This window comes from Pteropus medius, unplaced genomic scaffold (assembly GCF_902729225.1).
Source record: "Pteropus medius unplaced genomic scaffold, Ma_sr-lr_union100, whole genome shotgun sequence".
Classification (NCBI taxonomy): domain Eukaryota; kingdom Metazoa; phylum Chordata; class Mammalia; order Chiroptera; family Pteropodidae; genus Pteropus; species Pteropus medius.
The window spans coordinates 225263-247107 of record NW_024355990.1 but is presented as its reverse complement, the minus strand read 5'-3'; the positions used below and the strand labels follow the sequence as shown (position 1 = coordinate 247107).

The 21845-nt window shown below is 57.6% G+C and overlaps 2 protein-coding genes across 3 annotated transcripts in view; one reads left to right on the top strand and one right to left on the bottom strand.

Moving 5' to 3' along the window:
* TBCD (tubulin folding cofactor D) overlaps window positions 1-21845 on the top strand; it is a 124782-nt gene that overhangs the window by 23852 nt on the left and 79085 nt on the right. Inside the window, exons 9-13 of one of the 2 annotated variants that reach the window (XM_039859263.1) lie at window positions 483-615; window positions 3484-3620; window positions 4629-4689; window positions 5373-5447; window positions 8674-8768. In XM_039859263.1, coding sequence (XP_039715197.1) covers window positions 483-615; window positions 3484-3620; window positions 4629-4689; window positions 5373-5447; window positions 8674-8768 — 501 coding nt within the window. The remainder of the gene's footprint in view (window positions 1-482; window positions 616-3483; window positions 3621-4628; window positions 4690-5372; window positions 5448-8673; window positions 8769-21845) is intronic. The other variant, XM_039859264.1, reaches the window with a different exon arrangement.
* On the bottom strand, window positions 14032-17204 carry ZNF750 (zinc finger protein 750). Its single transcript, XM_039859265.1, has 2 exons — window positions 15589-17204; window positions 14032-15454 (listed from the first exon to the last, which is right to left on the bottom strand). The coding sequence occupies exons 1-2, from the start codon at window positions 17010-17012 to the stop codon at window positions 14746-14748; spliced, it is 2133 nt and encodes a 710-aa protein (XP_039715199.1). The 5' UTR covers window positions 17013-17204; the 3' UTR covers window positions 14032-14745.

Below are 21845 nucleotides of genomic sequence, written 5' to 3'. Positions count from 1 at the left end.
GTCCCCAAATGGCCTTGGCAGTGTTTCCATGCCAGTGGGGCCCCTCCTGCCCGGTGGGTGCCGTGTGCAGCTCTCTCTGCTCTGGCAGCCGTCGTCACCCCTGCACGGTGCCATGCGGGTCCCCTGTAAACCGTCCGCAAAACCCCACAAACACCCAGATCCATTGCACGGTCTCGTGCCATCTGCGGTCTGTCGTTTTACCCAGCGGCCTCCACTGAGACTGGCTTCTACCACTCTGGGGCTCCTCTGTGCCCCGCCTCTGTTTGGGGCTTCACAGGAAGGAGGCTGAGCAGGTTCGGCTCTGGCTGCACTTGGTAAATGACACGGGATGAGGGGTCTTCTTGCGACAGGGCTGGGCTTGGTGTCAGGGCACCACACTAGCTGCGGTGGGGGCTCGTGGAATGGACCGTGGCCTTGATGCGGTAGATATCAGACACAGCTGGCCCTCCCAGCAGACTGAGCCATTGTGTTCTTGCCTGCAGCTGCCCCTGTTCTCCATTGCCTGGACGACTGCAGGCTCCCTGACAGCAGCCAGACCCTGCTCCGGAAACTCGGGGTGAAGCTCGTGCAGCGGCTGGGCCTGACCTTCCTGAAGCCCAGGGTGGCGAAGTGGAGGTTGGTGGACCACGCGTGACCGCGGGTGGCCTGAGCGTCTGTTGGCGAGGCCGAAATGTGGTGACCGCCCGTGTTTCGGGTGGCCGTGAAAAGGAGGCTGACAGATAAAGAGTGTCCACGCGCTCACTCCTTAGTCTCGAGTGCTTCTGATTTTGAACGGGGCGGTCCCCTAGAGTTTTCTCCTGGCCCAGCCATCTCCCCGTCAGAGCAGCTGAGGTGAAGTGGTGGCGAGAAGAGTCGGTTTCGCACTTGATGCGACGTTTGGGCGCGATGCAGCTCTGCTGCCTGCGGCTGTGGGAAAAGCTCCCTGTCGATGAATCAGTCCGAGTCAGAAGCTTCTTGCAAAGAGATCTAGCCTATTCCTTAAGTTTGCCTGTCGATGGACGCAGTGCCTGGAGCTGGCCTGTGATGATAGATTGCTTCTGAACCACTGGCTCTCACAGAAATAGACTTTTCTACTTTGTACTGTTTTTTTTTTTTTTAACAGCCTTTAGATTTGTTTGGGAGGAATTATTTGACTAAGTTTAGCTTCTTAGCCTTTGGCTTCCAATTTTAGCAAATTCCAAAAAAAGTGTGCTTTGTTTTACTGAAATACCTTTTGGGTGTTCAGCGCACAGCTTGTTCTGTAAGAAGTTGTTTATGAGGCTAAATGTTAGTGGTTAGTTTCTAAAACACTGTAGGAAGTTAACATTCAGTACTGGATTAGGGTACTCCAGAGAGAACCAGTAGGGCGCCCACGCGTGCGTGAAGACTTACTGGGTGGCAGCTTGAGACCCGCAGGTGAGGGGGTGAGCTGGAGGCCCCGCAGAGCAGGAGATGTGCTTTCAGTGGAAAGCCGTCTGGCACGGCCCTGTGAGGTGTCTGTCTGAGGGCTGCCCTGTGAGGTGTCTCCCCTTCGGTTAGCTCTGCTGCTGCTCTGATTCGGATGCCAACTCCAGCGTGTGTGTGCTCTCCCGCACCAACAATGCTGTAGCACCCGCTGGGGGTCCTGTTTACTTCCATTCTGGTGCTCTCCCTGGAGACCGTGCAGACCCCACAGGGTAAGGGCTCAGTCCCACGAGACTGCCCTGCTTTTCGTGCCAGTCAGAAGTCCAGGTGGTCACCTGTGGTTCTGACCACTGTGGAGACCAGAGATGCCCACGATCCCTCCTTGAAGTCCATTAATTTGCTCCAGCGCTCACAAAACTTGGGGAGATGTTTACTCACCAAATTACGGGTTTGTTACGAAGAGATTTAACTCCGGAACAGCCAGGTGGAAGAGGTGCACAGGTCAAGGTCTGGAGAGGGGGCGGGGAGCCCCCATCCCCTCCCTGGGCACCACCCTCCCAGCACCCTTGTTCACCATCCCAGAAGCTCCCTGAGTCCTGTCCTTTTGGGTGTGTTTGCAGGCTTCATTACATAGACCGGAGTGATTAAATCACTGGCCATTGGAAGTTTATTTAGCCTCCAGCCCTAGCTCCTCCCTGGAGCCTGGGGGTGGGACTGGAAGTTTCAAACCTCAAGTCACGTGGTTCATTCCCCTGGCTACCAGCCCCCATTCTTAGGGGCTTTCCAAAAGCCACCTCGTTAACATGGCAAAGGTGGCTTAATCCAGAAGTGGACCAGGACCCAGCCTGAGTCTTATAAATCGCAACATCACAGTTGTGGAATAGTATCCCAAGATTCCTCAGCTTAAAGCATTTTTAGTGTCACCGTTTCTGTGGGTCTGGAATCTGGGTGTGGCTTAGCTGGGGATCTCAGGTCTCAGCCGGCTGCTGCCATCTCGGGAGGCCCCGCCCAGGGAGCACTCAGTTCCTAGGGCTGTCTGCTGGAGGCCACCCACAGTTTCTTGCCCCAGGGTTGTGCGGTGGGGGCAAGGAAGTCCTGGCCTTTTCTTGGCTCATCTCAGAGCCTCGTCCCCACAGAAGCAAGTCACTGGGTCTGGCTGCATCTAGGGGAGGAGATTATAGGAGATGGGCCACCTGGGGAACTACCTGCCACTGTCCTCTCACGGAGTTGGACACTGCTGTCCAGAGAGAGAGTGACTCGTTCAAGGTCACAGTCAAGTGTCCGAGCTGGTGCTCGAGTCCTGGGTTCGGAGTCGACCTCATGCCGTCTCACCCCCTTCACTCAGCTCAGCTTGGTCACCTCTGAGCTCCAGGCCTGTCCTGGCCACCCTCGAGTCAGGCCCATGTGTGCCTGACCCGGCGCAGCACGCGTCCTGCCCACCCTCCGGAAGGAAGGGCCCTGGCCCAAGTACCCGGCGCCCATCCCCTCATCAGCCCTGTCGCAGCCCTCTGGGTAGGACGTCATTTTACAGTGGGGACGCTGAGGCACCGGGAGGTTCAGGAGTGGTGTGGAACCGTGGCTGAGCGGGCCTGCGCCCCGGGAGGCCGCACTGGTGGCCTCTACTTGGGTCGGGGGAGGGCTGCAGTTGGTGCCCATGAGTGACTGAGGCAGTCTGAGGGCACTGGCGGTGGATTAGCGGGGCCGTCTGAGGTGATGGTGGCTCTGACTCGGGCCAGGAGGCACAGTGCAAGGGAAGGGTGCTGCCGCTGTGACAGGCCGAGTCCCGTGGCGGTTTGCGTGCACCTGCTGCTTCTGTCAGGGGCACTTCCTGCCCTGCCTCTCCGCAGCGGGGCCCTGACATTGCATGTGGTGTCCGAGCAGCCCGGAGTCTGGGTCCTGACTCTGGCTGTTGCCGTTCCTTGGCGCTCCGCTGACGACAGTGAGTGCTCGGTGTTCTCCCTGTCCAGCACGGCTCGGTAAGCATGTGGAATCCTCGGCACCCATTGAGGTTCCAAGTGACACTCGGTTCATTTCGGTCATGAAGATCATTTGCCTGCTAGGCTGTGACTGCAGGTCTGAGGTCACGTGTGGTCTGTGCAGGTACCAGCGTGGCTGCCGCTCCTTAGTGGCTAACCTGCAGCTCTGCACCCCGATTTGGAGAGAGCCCAGGATACAGTTAGAGATGCCAGACCACGAGGAGGACTATGAGGTCCCCGAGGAAGTGGAGAGCGTGATAGGTGCGTGGCCCTCCCTCGGGACGTCTCGCGGGGTGGGAGGGGCTCTGGCTGCAGCCGGCGCCTCTGAGGTGTGTGTGCCGCAGAGCCCTCTTCTCTCTGCCGGTGTCACGTGGCATCACACAGCCTGCCTCGCTGTTGAGTGAGCACGTGGCCACTGGTCAGCAGGCCCGTGTCCTCCTGACATGGGCATTCACGCCCATGGCCGTTGGAACCTGGACTCCGAGAGTCCCCGCTGTTTGCCCTCCGTCCCCACCCCTCCCTGCGCACCTCAGCGCCCAGTGCACTGCCCTCCCCCACGCCTCCCCTGGTGCTAGGCCCCCACCCCCTGCTGCACTCGCACCCGAGGGGGCGTGGTGTCTCCTGCGGCACCTGCCGTAGGCCCTGCAGCACCCCACCTGCTCCCTGCCCCAGGCCCCACCTGCAGGGCTCCGCGTTCAGCTGCTCCAGCCTCCTGCAGTGAAGGGCAGCATCTAGCCTGCTCCGGTGGTCACTCCCTGCTCACAGCAGATGTCGCGTCTGCATCTGCTGCCCCACGCCCCTGGGCCCCCACCTGCATTGTCGCAGAGAACGCCCAGGCCAGCCTGGGCTCCAGTCCCCACTTTGTGTCAGGCCTCCTGGGCTGCCTGGTGCCCATCAGGGTTTCCACTGCTGGGCTCGCATGGCCCTTCCTGGAGGCCGCTGACACCTCTACCCTCTCTTGGGCCTGTGTGTGGCTTTTCCCATAGTCTGGCCTGTCACTAAGACCCTGTCCCCAGTAGAGCACCTCTGTGTCCTCTTTGGGGAGGACACTGCGGACTCAGGCCTTCCTACCTGGCGCTTTCTACCCGTGACTGCTCTGGTGGGTGGATTTGCTTCTTGGGAACAATGGCAAAAGTTGGCTTTAAATCATGATTTAAAAACGAAGTGTCGTGGAACTCTCCTGAGTGACCTGCAGGGCGGGTCGCCTAGGTGCTGGGAAGTGAAGCAGTGACTGTAGGCGCTGACGGACCTGCCCCTGTGTTCTTCCAGAGCAGCTGCTGGTCGGGCTGAAGGACAAGGACACGATCGTGCGGTGGTCAGCGGCCAAAGGGTAGGTGCCCGCCATCACGCTGAGTGAGAGTCTGGGTCTGGGGGCTGACGGCCTACGATCGAGACACCGTGGGCTGCCGAGCGTTTCACTCGCTCAGCGTGTTACGGGGGCCGAGTGCTGCCGACCGCTGAGAGGGTCGTGAAACGTATGGTGAGGTTTTTCTAAGCTACGTTTGTTGCTTATGTTCTTTTAAAGCTGATCGCTGAGGTTGCCCTTCTGGCTGGAATGGGCGGGACTGTGAGCACGCCAGCTCCGCCTGGCTCCCTTCCAGTCTGCCTTTCCTTGCTGCCTGGGCCAGGACCCCACCCGGCTGGGGCTCAGTCGGGATGCGGGTCCCGCATCAAGTAGCCTGATGGGAGCCCACGGGTGGCATCCAGTGTGGAGGTGGCCCACCAGGCAAGAGGGTCTGGAGGGCACTGGGTGCCGGTGATGATCGGTGACTGACTGCACATCCCTTTTGCATCAGTCCCCAGAGGCTCATAGACCTGTCATTCAGCCTCGCTGGGCTCCCTGGCGGTGCAGGTGACCTTGTGTGGAGCAGAGCACGTGCTGGGCTTGCTTTGGCTTAGCTGCTCCGTCCCGTTCTCTGGAGGGAAGGACGTGGCTTGGGACGGCTGCTCAGCCGGCGAGCAGCCCTGCGACGGCCCTGTGGTGCTGAGCGACGGGCGCTGCTTCTCTTTCAGGGTTGGCAGGATGGCTGGACGGCTTCCCCACGAGCTGGCGGATGACGTGGTCGCGTCCGTGCTGGACTGTTTCAGGTATGTGTGGAGAGGGGAAGGAGCCCTGCCTCTGGCTGAAAGCAGTCTTTTATGTTTTATTTCCGTCGAGCTATTTGTCGGAGCCCCCAGAGTTCTTTTCCCTGTTTCTGAAGTACATTTGAGAACTCTAGTTGTTTCTAGTATGCTTGTTCTATCAGTTTAGACACCATTACATTGAAAAACCTTAAGAAAAAGGTGATCCACACACACACACACGATTACCCTTGGAGAAGACCTGTGTTTGGGAGTGAAACCTAGGGCTGCATTTCCCAGAGGCCGTCCTGTGCCAGTGGAATGTCCTGTGGAGCCACCTGTGGCTGTCGACACCTTAAAAAGAGGCTAGTGTGGCTGAGGTCTGAATTCCAGCTTTTACTTAATTTTGCCGGATTTAAATTTAAACAGCCACATGTGGTAGGGTCTGAGAAGCCTGGGCGGCAGACAGCCCGCCCGTGGCGTGGGTGTGGGCTGAGATGTGCTGGCCGGACTTTGGGGATGAGCTGCGGCCTGCAGGTCAGGAGAGGGCGGAGCCCCGGCAGCACAGGCGCCCCAGGCGTGCGCTGTCAGCGGCAGGCCCCGTGACCCATCTCCCCAGCTCTTCACTGTGCTCGTCTCCTGGTTTCAGAAGCAGGTGTTTCTGAGAGCAGGTGCTGTTTGCCAGGCTGCTGACCGCGCTTCTGCCCTCATGAGCCGTTGCTTTCTTTAGTGTTGCCACTGCATGTGGAACACGTGGTGTCGGCATGCCTGGGCGCTCAGGGTGCGTGTTAGTCCCCGAGGCAGCTCTGCGGGCCCCCCCCAGCACCGGCTCCTCCTAGCAGGTTGCTCCCTGCACTCCGCCTCGAACCTGCCCCGAGTGCAGGAAGCGCTGTCGCTGTGGGGCACACTGCGGGGTCCACGGGTGCCCCTGTGTGCTTCCCTGTCTGCGTGACAATTCTGCTGGCTTGTCGCAGGGTGGCGTCCTGCGTTTCTTTTCTTGCGTGATGGTGATGGGTGTGCTGATGACGCTGGGACATGCTGGGAGCAGAGGTGGCCACTGAGTGGTGGCCGTTGGTGTGGCTGTGGTGGAGCGTCCTGCTCTCGGGGGACGGCAGCGCTTTGAGTGGATTCTGGGAAGGGCTGAGACCCTGGTGTCCTGCACCCTTTCCTCCCAGCCCCTCGCATGGGGGCTGGCTGTCTGCTTCTGGCACTTTCTGTTCTCCTGTCTGCTTGTGCCCTCTGGCGCTGTGATGTTGTCTTTTTAACCTGCTCTTTCGCACGGGCACTGGCTCTCCCAGCGGCGTGGCCTTCCCTCGCGTCCCTGGCCGGAAGCCCTGCCCTGCCCTGCCGTGTCTCAGGAGAACGCACTGGACGCCTTTTGTCCTGAAACCCGCTCCTCTGGGCAGGCGCGTGGCCCCTGGTCCAGCTTGCACCTCAGTCTTGTTCCTCTCGTCCTCAGTTCTATCGGCTTAGACGCTTCCTCGCCTTCGCTGTGTCGTTTTCCCGACCTCTGGTTTCTGTGGCTAGGTCATGGGGGTGGGAGTGTTTTTCTTGCTCTTGATTCCCAGGCCGGCAGTCCAGAGCAGCAAGCGGGATATTGCAGGACGCCGTGTCTGCGTGGGCCGCATGAACTCTGCCCCTTGCTCTTGTCTCCACCCCTGTGAGCCCTGGGCCCTTCCGGCACTGTCCTGGGCCCAGGTCTGTGGCAAGACCTTGCCCTCAGCCCCTTGGCTGAGTGCTGGCAACTCCCAGCTCAGCTTATACCGCGAGGTCGATGGCCGTGTCTTGGGTGTCTACGTCCACATCTGCTGTGTAGGTTCAGCCTCGGGGCATGAGTGGGCTGAGGTCCATCTGCATGCCGGGCGCCCTGCAGAGGGGGCGCGTTTTCCGGAGTCCCACAGAGGCCCTCTGTCTGCTGGGAGCGGACAGAGCAGGGGCCAGCGGTGCAGGCAGGACATGCTGGTTCGCCTCGCTGGCTGTAAAACGCGCTCAGGCCACAGCCGATGGCAGGTGACGCTGCTTTTTCACAGCTGTAGGCCAGCGACTCTGCACACGCGTCGAGTATGGAAACAGGAGTCTGCACAGCTGGCGATTGTGTGGTGATGGCTGAGTCACCTTAGTGCTGATCTTTTATCAGGTTCTTTCAAATGTTACTGAATTTTTAGGAAAAGCCTGCAGCATCTCTCTCCAATTAAAATCCTAAAGTACGCAAAGTGCCAGTATTAAATCTTGAAATCAGTCATATAGCATTTGGGACAGACATTTAATAAAATATCTGTAACTTAAAAAAACAAGTATAGTTGGAATTATGTCGCAAATCGATGGTGAAGTCCAAGGGCAGCTTCTGTGTCTGTGTCGGTCACTCTGTCTCTGGAGGGCTGGGGCAGGGCCTGGCGCACAGAGGCACTTGCCAGGTGTCTATTGAGTGGACGATAAGCCTAGACTCTTTCCTAACTGAGTGTTCTCGTGCTTGTTGCTGGCCAGTAGTGCAATTTGGTTGATTGTCTTAAAACTTTTTGCCATCAAATTAATTTAAGGCAGAGGTTTATAGTTTTTTTGCTTGTTGGTGAAGTATAGTTCTATGTTTACACAGGCAGCGAAGTGTGGAAAGTCTCGACAACCTTCATCAATCTGAGAAATAGTTAAGCTCACGAATTAAGTGCCAGAGTTGCCCCTTTAAACAAGAGTGCTTCTAAGCCATTCCAGGAAAATTTTTATTAAACATAAAAATTTACGTTTGACTTGGTTAACTGGCATTAGAATTGTTTATCAAAAGTCTCTATTTCATAAGTGCAGAAACATCTCAATTTCAGTTGGAGCCGGCTGTGGGCAGCTGGGGACGGCCTCCCGTACCCTTGTGCCGCACGCCTCCAGGCATTGGAGGGAGCATGGTGTTGTGAGCCCCCGGCTTCTCGGTGGCTCGGCACATTGGTGGGGGGAGTCGTGGTGTGCAGTTGCCAGGGGGGCGCCTGGCTGTGGGGGCCCGTGGAGGACCCAGGTCTGGCTGTGCACGGCTGTGGGCTGTGCACACTCTCGGTGGCAGCATGCAGGCTGACCAGGGCCTCACACATGGAGAGCTGCCGGGGGGACCAATCCAGCCAGTTATCTTTAACCGAATTGAGTCTTGCCTTCCTTAGCCAGCGAGTCTTTTCAGATCGGGGGCAGCTTTCAGGGAGGCTTGTGGGCGTAGACTGTGCAGACTGGGCCTTGCAGGGGAGCCCCTGGTCTCAGGTACCCACCCGTGTGCTCTCAGTTTTCAGGAGACGGACAACGCTTGGCATGGGGGGTGTCTGGCGCTGGCAGAACTGGGCAGAAGAGGCTTGCTGCTCCCTTCCCGGCTGACGGATGGTGAGTAGCGCGGCTCACTTGCTCTGCACTGTGAGGACGGCCTGCAGCCGGAGGGGCGCCTCGCCTCGCTTGTGTCCCTGGGGTGGCCTGCCGTGGGCACATGCCCTGTCTATACCCTTGCTGGCTGACCGAGTGTCTCGGCCCCCTCCTCACACCCCCTCCTGCGTCCTGGTTGCTGCTTCTCCCTGCAGCAGGTATCAGTGCCACAGACGCACCGCACGTCCGGGTCTGGGGCCTCGCTTCGCTGTGACGTCGGAGATGCTGTTGTCCCCGGAACCAGTGTTCACCCTTGCCACTGTGCGCATCACCTGGAGTGATGCCATCGTCCGTTGGGACAAGTCTCACCCTGTGAGGAGTGGGCTGGAGGGTCTCAGGAAGCTTGGCAGTGGGCCTGAGCAAGGGGCTTGGGCACTGTGTGGCCGGCGCCAAGGGATCGGCGAGCCCCAGGCTTGTATATCCCAGCTGGTGAGCCTGGCCACGTGGGGGTGGACTGTGGGGCTGCGGCCACGTGAAGCCCTGTCTCTGGTTGGTGGGGACCATCCCGAGATGTGGCTGCCAGTGCCTCTGGATGGAAGGAAAGGGTACCTGTGAACGTGGAGGGGCCCAGCCGGGACTGCGCCCCACAGACCCACACGCCCTGCGAGGGGACTTCTGCCCAGAGCGAGGACGCCGCACACAGGTCAGCAGCGCCCCAGCTGTGGCCGGCGAAGCGCTGGCCGTGCCCTTGGCATCGCGGGGCACCGGAGAGCCGCAGCCCTCGCAGTTTCTCTTTCCTCTTTCCGCTGACTCTTTTCTCTTTGCTTATTTCTGTAGCAGCTTTCTTGAGCTATAATTTCTACACCACCAAGTTCACCCGTTTAGAGTGCGTAGTTCACTGATTCATAGTGTCTCAGTTGTGCAGCCCTCATCACAACTAATTCCAGAACATTTTCCTTGTCCCACAAAGAGACCCCGTGCTCGGGAGCAGTCCCTCCGCATGCCAGACCTGCAGCTTGCCCAGCCCCGGGCGCCCACCGGTCTGCCGTCTCTCTGGGTCTGCTGCTTCTCGGCGTGCCGTTCACGTGTTCGTCCGTGTCGCGGCGTGCAGCAGTGGGACTTCGCTTCCTCTTACGCTGAGCGGTGCTCCGCCCGGGCCTGTGCCGCGACCGCCAGTCCCTTTGCCGGTTGGTGGGCATCTTGGCTCCTGTGAGTGGAGCTGCCATGAGCGTCTGTGGACGTGGTTCGGTTCTCGGGTGCGGACCTGGGAGTGTACTGCGGGGCCGCACGGTAACCGACCGTAAGGAGTCACAGTACTCTTCTGAAACACTCCCACCAGCAGTGTCTGAGGCTTCCCGTTTCTGCACGTTCTCTCCTGTGCCTCCGTTTTCCTGATTGCAGCCGTCCTGGCAGGTGTGAAGTGGCATCTCACCGTGGTTCTGGCTTGCATCGCGCTGTGACGGGTGACGTTGAGCATCTCTTCACGTGCTGCTGTCTGTTTGGTTGTCTTCATTGAAGAAATGTCTGTCCAGTCCTTGGCTCACTTGAAAAATCGGGTATTTGCTATTTTATTTTTGTAAGAGTTCTTTATGGATTCTGGTTATAAGTCTTATCAGATATGTGACTTACAGGTATTTCCTCCCATTCCATAGCATCTCTTCACTTTCTTGCTGGTGCCCTTTGGCGTACCAGAGTTTGACATTTTCATCAGGCCTAGCTCTTCTGTCTTTTCGTCCATTGCTCGTGCTTCCGGTGTCAAATCTGAGAATTTGCCTGTCCCAAGGGCATGGAGAATTACTCTTGTGGTTTTATTTAATCTTTTATTCCCTCCTAAGTGACTTCCTTATGGAAATAGGTGCATGTGAGAGCGTGTGAGTGTGGTGTGCAAGTGTGACATGGATTGAGCTGAAGTCCACACCTGGCGGTGCTGACTGCAGTTTAGCTCGGAGGAGACTAGCACCTTCTCTTTGCTTCTCGTGTCTGAGACTGGCTGGCGTGTGTGGCCCATCACACGTACGATGTCGGCAGTGCCCGCTAGTCACACACAGGCAGAGTGAGAGTATGTGAGTGTGGGTGCAATAAATGAGAAGTGTCAAGCTGTTGCCCAAAAACAGTGGGACACGATGCAGGACGATCTTCGCTCCTGCCTGGCGGTGCCCCTTCTGTGCGTGGTGGGCGTGTGGAGCAGCTGAGCTGCCTCTTGTTCGGGGGCGGGAGGGGGTGGAGGGGGAGGGACACCGGCATGGCTGGCGCGCTCCCTCCTTGGTAGAGCTGCCATGGGGCCTGGGGTCAGCCTGCTCCTCTGGGGGGTGCCTGCGTGTGGCCTAGGCCCTCCCATTTGCAGAGTGCTGACCTCTCCTAACCGTGTCAGTCCCCACAGGCCCCATGTACCTTGGTTCCCAAGGGAGCAGCCGGGCCTTGGGAGGGGTCGTGCTGTCCAGTGCTCCTGTCGGGCCCTGGCACGCTCCCATTCCGATGTGTGTGTGCAGCTTTGTGTACTGCATGTTCCTGGCTGTGTGGACGGGAGACCATCACAAGATGCTTCGGCCTCGCACTTGGCGTGATCTGTTTCTGTGGTTAAAATGTTTAGCTTTGTGAGCAAATGCTGCATGCTTCATTTCACGCCCGCCCTTTGTTCCCTTCCTGTGGGGCGTGGCTTTTGGTCCAAAGTTAAAACCAGTGATAGGGAATAGTTTGCTCTGGGCCATTGGTAGGACTATTTAGAAAGGCCGTTGTCAGCATTTAAAAAATTTCAATGTTAATTCAAGGGTCCTTTTAAAATTTTTTTTTGCTTCATTGAGGTAGAATTCACCTCACATACAATTCACCTATTTAAAGTCTATAGTTCAATGGTTTTGGCATATTTCACAATTAATTTTTAAAAAACGCTGTAGAATATATAACAAATTTGCCATAGCGACTATTTGTAAGTGTACAATTCAGTGGCATTAATTAGAGTTATGATGTCATGCAACCATTATCACTGTTTCTAAGAGTTTTCATCATCCCAAAGGGAAACCGTCCCCACTGAAGGCCAGCTCCCCACTCCTCCCCCGGCCCCCAGGAACTAATCTGTCTGCCCCTAGGCATTCACCTGCTCTAGGACCTCAGGCGAGTGGGATTGTACAGTGTTTGTCCTTTCGTGTCTGACTGTGCTTGGCGTGAAGTCTTGGGGGTTAGTTCCCGTTGCAGCAGGGGTCAGAACGTCTCGTATGGCGGAGCGGCATTGCATCGTGTGGATGCTCCGCGTTTCACTGTCTGCTCATCTGCTGCGGGCACTTGTGACCATTGTGAGCAGGGCTGCTGTGAACACCGGTTCACGCGTGTCTGTCTGAGTCCTTGTCTTCGTTTCTTTTGGGGATGTACCTAGGAGTGGAATTGCTGGGTCACATGGTGACACTAAATTTAATGTTCCGTGGGTTTACCATGTTTTGTGCGTGAAGGTTAGAAGCTTTCAGCTCTCATGTCGGGTCATGTGTGACTGTGGAAAGGCAGGGTGGGTGACACAGCACGGCTGGGGTTTTGTGATGGAACCCAGGACTCCTTTGTGCCTTGAGTGGATGCAGAGGGCCGCTGGTCACTGGCCGTGCATGCTGCACTGGCCTGGAAGAGCCGCAGACCGGCCCCATGGGCTCTGGGGCCAGCACCTCTTTGGCGGTGAGGCAGGGCCTTTGCGGTTGGGAACTGTGGTCCTCATCACGTAAAGTGATGCCCGCCTGACCGTTGGGCGGGCCTTGAAGCCTTTATGTCCTCGGAGCCTTTGGACCTGTGTTCTTGCGTGTGTCAGCGTGAGGCCGGATCACGTCCGTGGGTGTGGCATTGGGTCCTGGGCCTGGAATGCGGCCTTCAGCGAGCGTCCCCGTGCTGCTGGCCGGCAGCAGGCAGGGCGTCCTGCTTTCGTGTCCTTTCAGACAGACAGAAGGGCCAGGCATGATCGGGTGTTGGGCAGGGGCTGTAGGGCGGGGATTGTAACTATTACCTTGGATGGTGGCACCTGAGGTGCCCTCAGGCCTGGTCTGTGGGGCTCACCAGGCGCTTGGATGCTTTGGGGCAGCCTGTAGCGGTGGCCTCCTGGGTGACCAGCTCTACATCCCTTCTTGAGGCGACATTGGTGGTTTTATCTAAAGTTACTGTGTTTGTCGTGAGGCACGCTGTTTGCTCTCCTGAATACCGTCATTTTAAAATAAAGCTGTCACATCACTCTTAACTGTGCATGTGCAGTGGGGCCCGGGCGTCACCATGGTTTCACACCCACCGTGGTACTTGTGAAAGTGTTTAGACCTTCTTCCTCGTGGGAATTTCTCCCCCTCCTGTCTTCTTGGTCCCGTGTCTCCGTTCACTGCTCCGAGTTTCCCCTCGTGTGTTTGTACCTGTGGTAGACCTTCAGCAAGAGGCTGTCGGAACGGACGGTCACGGTCACATTCCCTACAGCCGTGAGGTGCTAAGTACTTAAATTTTTTTCTACTTTGAGTTTTCAGAGACCTACTTATTGGGACAAAGTTAATCAGAACGACAGCACATAATGTTTTATTGGATGGCAGCTGTAGACAAGTTGGGTTTTTAGTCCAGGTGATTTTTTGTGAGTGGCGCTTCCACCTGGAGCGAGGCAAGCTTCTGCAGCGATGTGTTAGAGCTGAAAAGTAAAAACTTCCCTACAGACTAAGTGCTGAGAAGCCTTGTCACTTGCACAGGGAGCTGGGTGTGGCTTTTTTGCTTTAGCAGCATTTGTCCTTTGATCTCACCTGACAGCTCTGCAAGGACCTCCCACGTTCTGGTGCGGTGACTCATGCCCACCCTCCGCACCACACGCCCTTTCCGGGGGCCCTTGTTGACACCCCAGCCGGGTGTTGGATGAGAGATGCCCTGTGGGAAGTGGAGAAAGGGGACGTGGGGCTCGGGACGCCTGGCGGCCCGTTCTCAGGCAGCAGTTTTAGGGAGCGGAGGCTCTGAGAACCCGTTCTGACGTGCGCTGACACCCGAGGACCCACGGACGGTCGTCGAGGAGCCCCAGAGTGGGGCACAGGCCAGACTTGATGGCCGCTGGTTACAGGTGCGCACACACGCCCACACGTACATACATTCACTAGTGCTCACACACGTATGCTCATGCACACATCCACACACACTGACATGTCCACACATGCTCATGCGTGCTCACATGTTCACACGCTCACATGTGCTCACATGTCCACGCTCACACACGTGCTCACAAGCATGTTCTTTGGTTTAATTGCTTTCTCAGCCTTTTTCTCTTTTTTCACTGTTTATTACAGCAAAACATCGTGAAGTATAACAGTTCATATTTGTCTTCATTTTGTGTATTCTTAAAGTTTACCTATGAGTTTATTGGAAAATTAGCAATATATACATTATTTTAGGAAGTAGAAGATGAGGCTGAGTCAGGAAATTCACTGTAGCATGAGGAAATAGAACATATTGATGATAGCTTTGCCCGTAATACATTTTCCCCAATGGAAATAAATTACTTGTATAAATAGTCTCTTGGTGTTTGAGTATTATTCAGTCATAACAGATCACAGTGTTTTTATATACAGCACGTTAATGCTAGTACTGAAAAAGTTTTTTTCTGGCATTTCCAGTAGTTGCTTCAAAACACAGTTAAAACAATTTGTTTTAGTGCTAAGATGTTTATGAGAAAAGTATTTTTAAAAGATTTCTGGTCGCTTACACCTAAGAGTTATATTTCAGTTCTATGTGTTTCGTTTGACATTTCACAAAAACAAAAACCAGTGGTTAACTCATCAGTCTGAGTATGTCATTCAAATATTTTTACAATCCAGAGTGGAAGCACCTTTTAATATTCGTGCCTTGTATTTACAAAAAATAGAGTTGCAGTTTTTTTTACTTTTTGAGAAGAAAAGAGAAACTGCATTGTAACAATAGGCCAGATGAGAAACAAAGGTGCCCCTGAAGGTTTGGGGCGCTACAGTCTGCCTGCGAAGGTGCGGAGGCCGCAGCTGCAGGTATGGGCGGGCGGGCGCTACGATACCCGCTTTCTTTTCCGGAGCGTGAGGACTCTGGCCGTGTCGCTCGGCTTTGTCTTCCTGGCTCCCTGCTGGGCCTTGCCTGCGTCCCGTGGGCTTGTCCTCTTCTGCGCTTTTGGTCTGAGGTCACTCTGGGGCTCCGGGTTTTCTGTGGCATTGAGGGCGGGTGTGTCTCGTTGGCAGGCGGACTCCTGGGCGGAGGGCTCCCCATCGCCCACCCGGACAGTGCTCGGGCTGTAGGCTGCCAGTTGGCAGAGGGCCACGGCTGCCGTCTGCTTCTGCTCATCACTGCTGTCCACTGCCCGTGCGTCCTGGGCCTCCCCAGCGGGGGTTGTCCCCGGAACCTTGGCGCCAGGGCTGTCTCGGTCGGTCTCAGCAGGGGCTGGCCCGTCTCCGGCATCTTCTGGCTCAGTTTCGTGAGCGGCGGCGGCAGCAGGCTCTGCTTCTCGCGGTGGGCTGTGAACGGCAGGCCTTGGGGCCAGGGCGTTGCAGGGGTCCTTCACTGAGAGGTTCAGAGGTGCGTCCTGCAGCTCTGTGAAGTCTCCGTACACGGAGTCGTGGGCCACCAGCCGGGCCTCGGGCTTTGTGGACAGGTTCAGTGGGGCCGTCCTGGGGCTGTCGTCCTCTGTGCCGGCAGGCACAGCCTCGGCGCCCTCGGTGGTGCCCCTGGTCTGAGCCAGGGTGCTGTCATCTGCGGCCCCAAGGCTAGAGGAAGCAAAGAAAAGGCTTAGTGGGAGCCCTACTTAGCAGTGCTGGGGACACGCCGAGCAGCCATGGGCTCGCTCCCAGAGCATGGCCTGGGGCGCCGCGTCGGGGGTGTGGAAGGGGAACGGTCTTACCTCGTGGGAGACTGGCCTCTGTCCTGGGCCCCTGGGCGCTCCGCGCTCCTCCTGATGGGCTGGAAGGCCGTGAGGCTCTGCTCTGCTTGTGGGAGCCTCCCCAGGGTGCTCACGGTGGCTTTGTCCGAGTGGCCGCACAGCCCCGCACACGGCTGGCTTGTCTGTGTGAAGTTGGTGGGGCTCGGCCGGCCCGGCGAGCCGGTGGCCGCACTGCCCGCACGTGGGCTCATTTTGGTCCCTTCTGTGTCCCTCCGGCCGTCTTTGGAAGGGTCTTCGGCCTCGGGAGCCGGGCTCTCTTTCTCGCAGCCCATGCGCTTCCTGTGGGCGTCGGAGGGGCTCGCCTTGGATGGGCCCGAGGCTGCGTAGACTGGGGCGGCCTCTTCCAGGAGGTGAGAGCTCTGATCTCGGGAAAGGCTGGCCATGGGTGGGAGCCTGAGCCCGTAGGCGGGGAAGGCGGGCTCTGGCCGGAAGAAGCCGTACGGGACGGGCAGGGCGGACTGGAACTGCTGCAGGAGCCGATAGTGCTCGTAGGTGGAGGCCGGCGCGGGCACGTGCTTGGGCATCGGCCCCGGCTGGGGCAGGAAGTGTCTCTGCTCTGGGGCCCCGTACACTGACAGCAGGGCCGCGTCGCACTCGGGCGGGTTCCCGGCCAGTAGGTAGGGGGAGTAGATGGTGGCCAGTCCGTGTTCCGTGTAGAAGTGAGGCGGGTACTCGGGGACTGAGGGCTGCACATAAGGGGAGAGGGTGCCGAAGCCCTTGGCAGCTGGGACTTTAGGGGGAAACTCGGGCGGGAGGAATGGCGGGCCCACTTTCCACGGGTAGCCGGGTGCGTGGAACGCAGACTTGGGGTGGAAGGTGGTGGCCTTGGCGGTGGGGCTGGGCAGTGCCCGGGCCTCAGGAGCCTCGGCGGGTCCGGGCCCTGTGAGTCTGCGCTCTGTGACGGGGACAAAGGCCGAAGGCCGCACGAGGCCTTCCGGAGCAGCCTGGGTGGCCTCGGGGGCTGGGCTCGGCCGTGCCGCGTCCTTGGGCAGAGCAGGCTTCTGTCCGGAGCCCTTGTGGGCTGCGCGTGTGGGCACGGCCAGGTTTTCCTTGGCGTCCTCCCTGGTGAGGCCGAGTGGGAGCTTGGCGTCTGGGTGCGGGAGCCCGTTCGGGATCGACTTGGAGGGCGTGGATTTCGCAGTGGTCTCCAGCTGGTGGGTTTGCTTGGGGTCTAAAGAGTTGGATTTGGGGCACTTGGGGACGCGGTCCTGCTCTGACACTAAAGTAATGGAGTTTTTGCAGAGACCGTACTTCATGTGGTTGAAGAGGTGTGACTTCTCGTTGCAGGTGAAGGGACACTGGAAGCACTTGTACTTGAAAGGCTTTCCCGGCGGCCTGGGGATGTAGTGTGGCTTTTTTGGTTTCCGCTCTTTGAGGAGACTCATCTTTCTTCCGCTGTCCTCCCAGGGGCTCTCTCCCAGCTGGCTCTGTTCAGTTTGGACTCGGTGGCCGCGAAGATGTGTGTGGCCGTGGGGGCGTGTATGGCCGTTTCTCTTGGCCTTCCTGGCCACGTGCTTTTATTTGACGCCGGCTGCACGTGCCCCGGGCCTGCCGAGGCCAGTCTCGTTCATCTGGGAACCAGGAGCTGCAGTGGAGAAGCAGAGCGTCAGCGTCAGCGTCAGCAGCAGCTTAGGACTGACGGGGACCTGTGCTGGCAGTGGGTAGCGGGAGTTAAGCGAGGCACAGGCACCTGGAGAGACAGGAGAGACCGCCACCGCTGTGGCCGCGGGGGTCCGGGCTCTGGGACGGGGTGAGCACCAGCTGCCCCTGCTCAGAACTGCCTGCCACCTCCCCCCGCCCATGTTTTCTGTTCTCTCAAGGCTGACCTGAAAGAATTAATCTGGGGGCCGAGAGGAGTGTCCTGTGTGGCATGGTCATGGTCAAGTCTGAGAATACCTAAATTCTCTTGAGTTTGGGGAACTTTCACCCTGTGACCTGAGGCCTCAGATGCCTAGCAGATTGTGGACTGAGAGGGCTGAGTGACCATTGGGGTCCCGCCCTGCCCTGTCCACGGAGTTTCTGATCCGAGTGGTGTCACGACGTGCTGGTCTGCGTGTGCTGAGCGTGACTGCAGGGGGCCTTGGGGTGTGTGCTCACGTTCACCGAGGACCATGGCCGTGTGGCTGTGACGTGCAGCAGTGCCCTGTGACAGGTCGGCCCTGTTTAGTCAGTTTCTGTGTCCTATGCGGGGGCATCACAAGTGAAAGACATTTAAAAGGACGGTCCCGCCTGCTTCCAGAGTTTCACGTGGACCGTCAGCTTTACCCGTGGGCAGCACCCGTGCGTTCTCACACACCCGTGGGAGTGCCGGGCTCGCATTGCCTCACATAGGTTTGAGGGGCTGTCAGTGAGTCCATGAGTGACTGACCACTGGCCACCTCGTGAACGGTGGGGAATGAGTTGGCGCATGAACCCCGCCTCTGCCTGGTTGGGTGACCAAGAACATGGTGGGCCGGGGCGCCTGCCTGCCTTCCCTGTGCTTTTCCAGATGGCAGAGCCAGAGCTTTGCAGCCCTCACGGTTGGGGGCAGGGGGGCGGTACCCAGGAGTGAGATGGCTGGTTCAGGCTAGGGAGCTATCCAGCCTTTTAACCTTTGGGAAGTGGCCTTTGGCCATCTAAGCCTCAGGCCATACCCACCCAGGTCCCTGACAAGCAGCGGTAGCCCCGGTGGCTGGTGGCCATGGGGCTGTGCCCTCCTCTGGAGCCCTTGGTCCCAGAAGGGGCTGTGAGTGTGTGGCCTTCCAGATATCTTTGCGGAGGGTCCTACTTTCCCTGCCCACCAGCACCCCCAGGCTCAGCCCAGTTTCCGGCAGAGGCCGCTCTGCCTCCCAGCCTGAGAACAAAGCCGGAGTCTGGGAGGATCCCAGGCTGGCTGCTGGAGTGACTGAGAGAGCCGTGGGTGGGGACAGCTGCTGGGAAGTGTGAGGAGCCCAGGCCCAGCGCTCGAATTTGCATGAAAATGTGAAAAGGAAAAGCCATCAGCTTCTGCTTGTTTCCAGGTTGCTTAAAAATAAACTTCAAAGGGAAGGATTGAACAGAAAGGCTCTGCTGCAGCTCTGTGCTAGGGACTGGGTAGCCATAGATTCTCAGCAAGCTGTCAGATTTTATTCTCAGCATAAAGTGGTTTATCTACTCATTTATTCATGTTTCTTAAAAAGACAAACCACCACTCTCCTGCCTCTGGTGAGCTCGTGCTACCGGCCCTTTCAGAGGGGCACATTGGCTGCGAGGGTGCCCAGTGGGAAGGAGGCTCTGCGGGTGCCTGCAGCCTCCTGAAAATTTTTGCAGAGCCGGCAGCGGGCCATTTTGAGTGAGAAGGGAGATTCTGGGCGCCCCGCAGCCGGAGAGGGGCTCCTGGGCCATCTCAGCAGGCCTTGCCATGGGCAGAGCCAGGCATGGGGCGCCCGGTGCCCAGGTCACCCTGCCCCTCCTTTCTCAACGCGTGCTGCCGCGGGGGCTGCAAGGCTTTGTCAAAGCCCAGCAAATTAGAACGCACGATCATAGCTCTGAGTCCTTCCAATTTCCCTTCTTATTATAGGCAAAAACGTGAACGGATTCTTCATGAGTCTAGCTTATTCCTTGAGGGGCAGATATGCTCTGGGCGATGAAAGCACAATTTCCTCGCCTCCGTCAGGAAGCAACTCGATTCCAGCCAGGGCCGGGCCAGCTCGATAAGTCAGCGGGGCCTGTGCTGGCATGTCTCATTACGCTCCCTGATTCTGAAGGCGTGAGAACCTCTGCAAGGCAGGTTCCCATGATCGTGTAGGATATGTTATGGCAGAGATCTGAAAACTGATGATTTCATCACTAGCTGCGAGCAGCATGATCAAAATGATGACAGTTGCAAAACATCTATCAGGTGTGAGCCCAAAGCCCCAGCGATACCGAGAGTGGACACGGACCCGCCCCCCGCATTGAAGCGCGCGTGAGCTCAGATGGGCAGAGCTCCCTCGGGATTTAAGAAACTGGTGATGTTGGTTTTACATGCAGTGTTACTTGGTATTGCTGGTACTTCAGGCGAAAATATAAATACACCCACATGGGTTGAGTTTTCTCAAAGGTTTACCGGAGGCAGCTCAGGTGTAAGTTACAGTATCACCCAAAATAAGGATCTGAGAGGTGATGGCTGTTATGTCAGCATACACCTTTTTCACTGAAATGAGGCTGTGTGTAGAGTTTTGGTCTGGGCCTTTTCATCCTCAGTTGGCTGACAAGGACAGTTTCGGGAGAGCGGTGCCCATGTTCTAGGAGGCGGGCATACTCCAGGGTCTTGGGATTGGGAGGCCAGCCTACGTGGACGCCCAGGGGCCGCTGTGTCGGCGACTCTGGGCAAACTGACCTCAGGGCTGCACCGTTCACCAGTTAAAGCAGGAGGCACAGCTGCTGCAGGCGCCAGTGGGGACGAGCGGGCTCCCTGGGCTGCAGAGGTGCCAGAGGAGTGGTGGGGCAAAACTGAGACTCTCGTCAGCTTTCGAGGGGACCGCGTGTGAAACGACGCGTCCCTGCTCCTGCCCCAGGGAGCCTGCAGGACGGAGGCGCGGTAGCCGCTGCTGGAATGCAGCGTCTGCCAAAGCCAAGCCGCAGAGCCCTGAGCTGTCCCTGTGTCTGGGGTGGACCGGCCCTTGGAGGCGGTGAGAGGGTCTCACGCCCTTCCCGGGGGCGCAGCCCATGCCCGTGCTAACGCTCGTCTGCAGAGCTGAGGGGCGGCTTGCTAAAGCGGGGCCTGCGGTGGGCTTTTGCGGGCTGCGGTGCCGGCGTGTTTCCACGGTCGGGTGGGAGCCCGCTCCTGTGGGGGGCTGGGGAGGCACAGGACCTTTGAGCTCCCTTCACTCTCACTCGGTGCGCTCGGAGTCTGCGGGGTCGTGGGCCCTGCCTGCTTCGCAGAGGGCTGTGCCCCGCCTGCCTCCCCTATGCCCGTGAGTCGCTGGCAGCCCGGCGACCACCCTTTCAGAGCCACCCACACAAAGCAGCTGATGGGCGCAGTGTCCACACCCAGGGCAGAAGGCGGGGGTGGTGACTTGAAGACACGCCCAGGGCCCGCTGTGAGCTTCTGCAGGGGCTTCCTCCTCTCCCCTGAGAAAGCCCCTTTGTGCCTTCTCAAGCATCTGCAATGTCTGCTGTGTGAAGCCGGCAGGCCTCTCGCCGGGCGGCCCTGGTGGCTGCGTGTCCACCCTGCTGGCCACTCATACTGGCGGGCGGGTGTCACGGAACTGCCCACACAGCTCCAAGCAGCCTGTGGTTTCGATTGGCCACAGGGCTTTGTTTGCTCGTTTCTGAAGTGCTAACTTGCCAACGACTTGATGGGTCTCTGAGTGTGGACGAGTAATGGAGCTGCCTGTCGTCAGGACCAGAGCGAGTGGCTGGCATGTTTAAAGGGTTTCTAGGGAGTCTGAACTCTGAAAAAGGCGAGGGGAGGAGATTTTTTTGAACTTTGATAGGACACACAATAGAGGTAATTATAGCTTGACTTTATGGGACATGGCTGTGCCGGGCTGGGCAGCCGAGCCCGTCGTGCCCATGAGCCTGTGCTCTGGCCTCACGCGAAGACTCTTCCAAAGGGCCCTGGCACAGGGCCCCGTCAGGTGGAACGTCCTGAAGGGCATGCTATAATTACAATATTGTGAGGTGGCGTTATTGCATAACTCAGGGACACGCCATTGTCGCCTACCCACTGGGGTGTCGCAAGAACGAGATTTGTGAGTTTTACTCTAATTGAGCTTTTCCAGTGATTAACCACCACTCCCTCCTGGACTTTTGGTTCTTTAAAATGAAGAGTAAACTTGAGGACAGCCGTGACCTGGGGAGGACAGCTTCCCGGAGTGTGATTTGGAGGCCCGGGTCCAGGGAACAACTGGAGGCTCTTCCTAGTGTCAGCCGGGGGTCCCAGCTTACAGACGAGCGCTCCGAGCACTAGGGCAGCTTTATCGTTCGGTGGCCAGTCACCAGAGCCACGAGCTCAGCGCGCCTGCCTCGTTCATCCTCACAAAGGCAAAACCAAACCAGTTTAAAGCTTTGGAAGGGCTTTGCTAGTGCAAAAATAATAATTAGAACAACCCATGTAGACAGATTTTGCTTAAATGACGTCTGTCTTGGCTCAGACTTGGCCAGTAATCTGGTCAGTAATTGTTCTTACACAGATTTATGAGAAACTTTACAAAGGAAAGAGCTCTACTTTTGTAGATATGAGGATCTAATTTCCCTAAGTTTTTTATACCCAT